The sequence below is a fragment of the Perca fluviatilis genome, chromosome 1 (assembly GCF_010015445.1).
Source record: "Perca fluviatilis chromosome 1, GENO_Pfluv_1.0, whole genome shotgun sequence".
NCBI lineage: Eukaryota > Metazoa > Chordata > Actinopteri > Perciformes > Percidae > Perca > Perca fluviatilis.
Window position 1 is genome coordinate 10263063 of NC_053112.1, and position 8317 is coordinate 10271379.

Below are 8317 nucleotides of genomic sequence, written 5' to 3' on the forward strand. Positions count from 1 at the left end.
AAGGTATGGCTAATTCACACAAGCATTGGGGTATGGGAGGAAAACGTGCTCTGGTTTAATGGCATTTCTTTAAACCAATCAGAATCGTCATGGGCGGTGCTAAACCCTGCACAGAGCCGCTGCAAAACACAGTAGTCGTGCGGGACAAAACTCAGATTGGACAGATAGTCTAGCTGGCTGTCTGGATTTACCCTGCAGAGATCTGAGGAGCCAGGGGCGTAGCACAAAATTCTGGGCCCTGTAGAAAGGCATTTTCTATGGGACCCTCCCCGCATCCACAGCTATTCATTTTAGCATCTTTTTGGGCCCTCACATGAGGGCCCTGGGTACTCAGTCCCCTTTTCCCCCCCAGTCCGACGCCCCTGTGAGGAGCAGTCAACAATAGTCCTCATAAAAAACACAAATAAAGGGGAAGGAAATGGAAAATACATGCATCCGGAGCAATCCCAGAAGTGGAACACAAAGGATATATACTACCAGCAGCAGGCCAAAAGCTTGTCCCTCACTCTTAAATAGTTCAAGTTAATAAGGTAATACTTAAAATGCATGTTAATAATGTGAAGAGGAAAGAAATTATGTAGTAGTGATGAATTGAAGACTCGCAGAGACTCACAGATTTAATTAAAGGTCCTGTACATGACATTAATATAGCAGTAAACTAATATTTACTATGTAAAGATATAGTGAAGTATAGGTGTCCTGAGTAGAAAAATTCAGTATAATTTCCTCTGTGTGTGTTGTAATCCGAGTTCCTCTGTTCTTTGTTTAGGTAGCCCAGCCAGCTGCATGCAAATTCCTCCCTTTGGTGTCAGTATTAGATGCCCTGGGAATGAAAACGGGTTGTTGATACTATTGGCCCCTCCGTTTGTGATTATATCCCCTAGCTTGAAGTCCTAGCGGTTTAGCTTGGGGTCATCCCTATGTTCCCCGGGTCCTATGTTCCCTAGGTCCTATGTTCCCCACTCAGGGAACATAATTCCCCATTTTTCCCATAAAAAAGGGTTAGGGTTAGGGTTAGATAAAGTGACATAGGGTTAGATAAAGTGACATAATTAACAGAGCAGCCAAAGAGCCGCATGCAGCTCGAGACTTGCAGGTTTGCCAGCCCTGACATAATCTTTCCTCGTCTAGGCCTATTTGCATATGCGCGTCAAACAGCCCGTAGGCCTACTTTGCCATGGAATTTGGCAGTAATGGTGGAAAAAGAAACAGACCGGGATCCTATGTTCCCCAGTCTCATACAAAGAAGGGAACATAGGACCCAGGGAACATAGGACCCGGGGAACATAGACACGCTCCCTTTAGCTACCTCCATAGGTGCATCTCATAATTTTTAAAGGTGCACTATGAGTTCCTGCATGACGTTACTTCTGTTGACTTTCCAACTAAATACCAAACCAAACAGCGCAAGCTCGCCCTTCCCCCCATGTTTCCATAACTGTCATGACTAACTGACTGTCACTAAGCCCCACCCCCATGAGGAAATCATGGGAGGAGAGAGGCAACGAGGAAAGGTGCTTTAGAGAGATGAGACACCCTTTCCTCTGAAGCATCACATGAATACGTCAGCTGTTTGGGCGGAGTTAGCAACACCTTCAGCTGCACTACTTCTGGGAAGGCTGCTCTCGTGTATCCTTGCTCATGGCTCCTTGGAGATCCCTCCTCGATGCTCGCTCCTCGGGCAGAAATAAGAGCTTTGAGACGGCATTCACTGAAGAGGAAGAGAACACGTTTCGGTTCAGCCGAGGACCGAGGAGTCGAGGAGCTATCAAATAAGGGTTATGAGATGCACCTCAGGTTTGCTTGTCATGTCAGAGGCAAAGGCTGAGTGCAGCCGGTCTCCTGTGGTGTACTAATGTTAAACATTACCAGAAAACACAATCCATGCAGGACTAAAAGAGAGTAGAGGGTATTGGATAAAACCATTTAGTATAGAAACCTAATTTGCACGGGGGCATTGGATTACATAAGCAGCATGGTGCAATAGGGGGGTGTTGGTCTAAAAAATTCTAAAATATAGTGCCGTCCAATTAGTTTTGTCTGGTCCCTGGACTGACTAAAACTACTCATACATTGGTAAAGCATAAGATTAAAGCTATTATATAGTATAAGGGTGGGTATAAATCTAAAGTGAATCCACATAACCTGGTCCAAGAAATAAAATGTGTAATATTCATGTGACCTATAGTTAAAGTTTAAAAGGTACACACAAGGCATAAAGCATGAAGGTGATATGTTATGGTAAATTCAGAGCACTAATTGATATTGCAAGAGCCCAAAATACTGCAGTACATCTTTCTGAACATGCCTGTATAAAGGCAGTATTCCCCATCCTAATATGCACTACAATTGTCAAGTGAAGCATCAAACCATATGTCACATATGTGCTGTTATTTGTTTTTGTTTTTGTCCACACTGAACTGTGCTCAAGATAAAAAATGAAATCTTTTTTAATACTATTTTCTGGTGTCAAATGAGATGTTAATAATAATAGTACAATGTATTTTTTGGCGCCTTCAAGAAACCCAAGGACACCTCACGAAACATTAATAAAAACATAAATGTTGGCAGCGAAACCGCTTTAGTGCCAACAGTAAGTACTGTAACTCTACTACTTTTTTGAAGTTTATAGTTTGTAAAACAACATAACTTTATTGTGTTGTGGGTACTGTATGTACTGGCATTTGGCTCTCTGTGCATATTAATGATCAAAAGAGGAAGGAAATGTAGTCTTTACCAGCCTGATATCTGTCTTCTGCTCACTGACAACAGAGGAGAGACATCTTTAAAGACGACGTCCATCTTCATTGTAAGTAGAAAAAGTTTATTGATTAGTTTATTGATACTGTATACCTCCTGTGTACATTATTTTATCTGCTGACATGTTTTGTTGTCTCACACAGAGAGATGAGAGGAGCAGCTATGAGTTTAACTGCAGCAGCGAGTGGATTTGTTGTCTTCCTTCTCTCTGTGTCAGGTACTGTATATCTACAGTTACATTCATTCTTTAAAAGAGGGATTCTGGGAAAATGTGGGACTGAAGGTCATATGTGAATAAGTGGATCTGAGTTGTGTGAAAGGCAAACTTCCCAGAAATGCTACAAATAGTAGTTTGGTGTACAATTGTGGAAACTCAACAGACATTTATTCTGGGTCAGTTGGATTTTAGGAGCATCTTCTCTTGTGTTGGCCAGTGTGGTGGAAGTTTCATATTCAGTAGAGTGAGTAAAGATGTCTTCAATAACAAAAGATGTGGAAAATCAAACTGTCTTTGTTTGTTTTATTACTTTCAAGCAGAAACACAACTTTCACAAACCATCAGAGTGCAATGTGGAAGAGTCATAAGTATTATTGCTTGAGAGTGGACAGCTGGTTTCACCGCACTGCTGCAGAGTACAGAGAAAGAGATGCATGCAGAATGTTAGCATCCTTTATAGACAGAAGAGGAACACTCAAAGTTGAACCTTTAAAAACAGGAACTGTCTAAGCGCGCTTGTGTCTAGGTGTGAAAATGTGATAATGTCTCGCAGACGTCCAGCCAGACATCAGGTCAAACCACAGAACAAGCTATGTTTGCTATGCAGATGCTGATGTGATTAAATATAACAAAAAATAGTTTCCGTTTTGCTCTTAGTAACCTTTTTCAATGCAACAGTGTTCTTGTGTTCTGGTTTCAAGTAAGCATAATTCATAACTATAAAATTTTCCATTACACCAGCATCTTTGACTTTTGTCTTTAGCATGAAGTAAGTGTGTGCTAAGCACTTTTACATGCTGTAAACAGAGGATATTGTGGGTTTTATTCAGAACTGTTGCCTCCTCACTCAGTGAAAACATATTAGAGTTTAATCTGATAGCTCGCTTTTATCACGTTGACGTTTTTGGAGGGATATTAGTCTCACAGTAAAGTCATCACATACTGTCTCAACTTTTCTTCATTGCACACATCTGAGCCTAACCCTGCTAGTTCCTTCTCTACTCTCTGACCTGAGTGTTCTTCTTTTCTTTTTACTTTACACACCTAACGCAACATCAACCTGACCACAGAGTGAACAGAGCAGTTAAACCTAACAAGAAAAGCAAAGACTGTAATCATTATCCCAAAGTATGTAAAGTATGGTATAATCGTTATGGCAACGGCTGTTGTATGCATGTATGTCTGTTAACACATAGCTAAATACTTTATTGAAGTTTGATAATTAGGCATGTGTAGTGGAATTTTGTCCAAATGAGGCCCTAAGGCCTGTCAATTCTGACTCCAATGTATTACTTCCCACGTCTTCTATATTGGAGTTAAGTTTTCCAGAACACAAGGATCAATCTGAGACAGTTAAGAGTTCAGTTAAGCAAATTTTACTGAGTACAGCATAAGAGTTAGAACACAATTCTGGGTTCACAAACAGCATCTAAGTTTCTCTAGCGTTCAGACAGTGAAGTCAGAGCCGGTCCACCAAGATCTTGTCTGAAGTGTGAGCCCTGATCTATCCTCTTCCTTCAGTTTTTATACTATCTCCACAAGGGGGGTGTTTTCTTGTTTTTTAGACAGAAATCTCACACACACACACACACACACACACACACACACACACACACACACACACACACACACGCTTAACTTCCTGTGCATCAGAGATCACCCGGATTACTTTTAACCACTTCCTCAATGTTTAACACAGCTCTTTTGCAACGAGCACATACATATTTCTACACCTGTCTTTACATATTTATGACAGGTTACGTTGTCTAGGTTAATGTCAAGTTTACACAGAGATTGTTGTCTTTGCTAAAGTCAAGTTGTCATGACAAAGACATCTCGGCTAACTTTGCATTAAGGGCGTTTTCACACCTGCTGTACCTCATTTGGTCCGGACTTTCGGACTTTTTAGTTTGATCCGAAATCCAGTCTTTTGATCCGGTCCGGATCAAAAGACCAAATTTTGGTCCGATAAGAAGAGGTTGTCTCGGTCCGGACCAAACTGAACCATGGTCCGGTTCGTTTATAGTGTGAAAGCATTTTTTGGATAGTTTGGACTTTTGGACCAAATAAGAAGCTCTGGCAGGCTCTCCTTGTGTTAGAAGCCCCGGGAAGCTCCTTAAAGGAATAGCTCGGTGCTTAGTGTGTAAGCTACATGAGAGAGTGTGTGACGGTGAATGCGCTCAGAGCAGACAGCTGTCGGCTATCAGAGCAGAGAATACATCAGCAGTTTATTTGTTAAGTGGTAGTAAATGTACAGTGTAGGTTTCTGTTTGTCTCTGAATAAATGCTCCAGAAAGAAAGTTCCCGTGTCTTGCTTCTCAACATCACAAAAAAACAAAAAGAACCGCGGCAGTAGGGAGAGCAGCAGTCAGTTGAAAAAACTCTGACCCAGAGAGAGGATACGAGAGGACTGGGAAGCCCGTCTACAAACCAATCAGTTATAAGTATCTGGAGACACAGCTCACGTATGTGATGACGGCAGGATGTAGTTTTGTCACGTATAGATCTTTAGTGCGCTTCCATAACTGCAGTGTGAAACCAAAACTTACCCAATCAAATGTATACAATGTTACAAAAACATGAACCTTGGTCCGGACCTTGGTTCAGACTTTCAGGTGTGAAAACGCCCTTAATGACAAGTCCAAATAGTTCCACTTTACTTGAGGTTATAGATATTATTCATGACACTGTCATATAAGCATTCGATGATGAAATCAAACTTCATGACAGGTTCAAATTGTTTCACTTTACTTGAGGTCAAGGAAAAATATTCATGATACAATTATAATGCTCTCATGACAGCCAATGTAAAAACCAACCTCTTAATGACATTTTAATGTAATGTTAACACATAAAGCTAAATAGTTTATTAAAGTTTGATAATTGGGCCTGTCATGACACATTTATGACAGGTTATGTTGTCTAGGTTAATGTCAAGTTTACACAGAGATCGTTGTCTTCGCTTAAGTCATGTTGTCATGAAAAAGACATCTCGGCTAACTTTGCATTCAAATTGTAATAATTTACTAGCCTGGGAAAATCCTGACGAACTTCCAGCAAATTTGAGATTTGCTCTGCAAGTCAGTCTGGCCAATAGCCCATTCAAGCCAATTTCCAATTTCTCCAAATCGAGGCACCAATCACAACCGTTGAGGCGGGCTTTACACGATGAAGAGAGCGTAGCCACGGCCAGCAGCTTCTTGTTTACATTCAACATGATGAGAAAGGGATGTCTCATCTCTCTAAAACACATTTGCTCATGGGACGGATTAAGACGCGAGGAAGGGAGACAAGTGGAGGCTTCGAGGAGGCAATTTAAGTGCTATGGGACGTACCCCTGGTCTGATCTGCTTTTGGGTTTTACTACAGCAAACCTGACACTACTGACACTACCTGATCTTAATCTGAGCCTCTAATGCTTAATACATTAAATGTCCAGAGTAAAAGACTTAAATGCTAATTGTTTCACTCATAAAATGTGAAAATAAAGAACCAAAAGTGAATTTAAATGTGAGTGAACAATCAGGGATGGATGGTAAAATGTCTCAGGGTCCTGATTCAGTATCTGTGTGTGGCCCATTCAGGCTCCATCACTCTGAGCGCTCCCTCCACTGTCTGCTTTGAAGGCTGACTCCACCCAAACTACAAAGAGACACATTTTCTCCTTTACCTCCTGTGGTATCTAGCCATGCAGGTAGTTTCTCTTTTGTTTGGCTGCATGCTGTGAGGTCTGACTATATTTTTAAATGTTATGCCAATGAGGTTATGTTTTCGACTCAGTTTGTCTGTACGTTTGTTTGTTCCTTCCTTTTTTCTGTCTGTCAACAGAATTACTGAAAATGTACTGGCCCCATTTTTATTAAAACCTGGTGAAAAGATGTAGATCGGCCCTAGGAAGAAACCATTACATTTTGGAGCGGTTCTGAACTACGGTTAGGATACACAAAGTATTTCTTACTTTTATTAACATTGTGCAATAGGGCATTTGTGTTGCATGTGTGTGGTGTTGGAGTAATCAGAAAAAATGGTTTCAGACTGGGAAAAATCTCACTACATTAGCATTGTGAAATAGGACATGGCTTGGCAGAGGTCTGCACTCTCAGAGTTGCCCTCCTAGTTTCCTGTTTTATCCCATTTTAAATGTTGGACATCTCTGCACACAGTTTATCCAACAGATCCACTGTTGGGAATCGGTAGGGGCACAGATTCAATTATTGGCAAATTATCAGAGATGTTTTATCAATATTAATAAAGTTATAAATATGCGTATTAATAAATTCACCAAATTGACAAACAATCAAAACGTGGCACCACCCTGTACTCAGGGGCCAAAAACCGAACTGTGAAACAGTCTCATGTTGGTGGTTCCCTTTAAAATGCACATCTTAATTAACTTGGTTAATTTATCTGGTATATTCTGAAGGAACAAAAGGAAGGGTGAGTCCGAGCACTGACTATGTTCAACCAGCAATTATTACAACAAATTATCAATGGCCGATCAATAATTCTTCACTCATCAAAACCTATGTACCTTTTTACAAACTACAACAAAAGCAGAAACAAACCAGCATATAGTGAGACACTCTCTGTGTCCGTGTGTGTGTGTGTGTGTGTGTGTGTGTGTGCGTGTGTGTGTGTGTGTGTGTGTGTGTGTGTGTGTGTGTGTGTGTGTGTGTGTGTGTGAAAGAGGAGGGGGGTGAAGAAACCCGGGGGTTGCTAGGCCACGCCCCAGATTAGCCGTTAGCTAAGCTAGGCTATGTGTTGGCTGCACAAATGCTATTTAGCCTGCTGAGATAGTGGAGGGCAGTTCAGTGAATCTGACCTGTAGCAGTGATGCTAACCCAGCAGCTAACTACACCTGGTACAAGGAGAATGAAGACTCACCAAAAGCATCAGGACAGATCTTCACCATCACTGACTTCAGAGCTGAACACAGTGGGAATTATTACTGTGAAGCCCAGAACAGCAGAGGACGTCAGAACTCCACCTTACATCTGACTGTTGTAGCAGGTAAGTTTCTTGACTTTTATCTACAAACACCTGTTTACTGCACCAGACCAGATTCATATGGTAATATGTAGCAGGCCATAACTGGTAAAGAGAAAATAACATTCCCTGTGTGTTTTTCTGTAGCTGTTATCAGGGAGGAACCTCTATCATGTCAGAGGTGGATGACACTGACTGACTGATTAACAATCTGATCCTACTAATGAGGTGTATCACATATCTGTCTATATTTCCAGGGAATTCAACAATGATAATGAATATCATCAGGCAGACTGTGGTGGTCCTGATGCTGATTCCTCTGCTGCTCCTGAGTCTGTGGGCGAGGTAAAACCA

The 8317-nt window shown here is 41.3% G+C and overlaps 1 protein-coding gene across 1 annotated transcript in view; it reads left to right on the plus strand.

The window, feature by feature from the left end:
- The window catches only part of LOC120559406 (B-cell receptor CD22-like), a 50701-nt gene that overhangs the window by 17870 nt on the left and 24514 nt on the right, over positions 1-8317 (plus strand). Inside the window, exon 6 of the mRNA XM_039801106.1 lies at positions 7766-7987. Coding sequence (XP_039657040.1) covers positions 7766-7987 — 222 coding nt within the window. The remainder of the gene's footprint in view (positions 1-7765; positions 7988-8317) is intronic.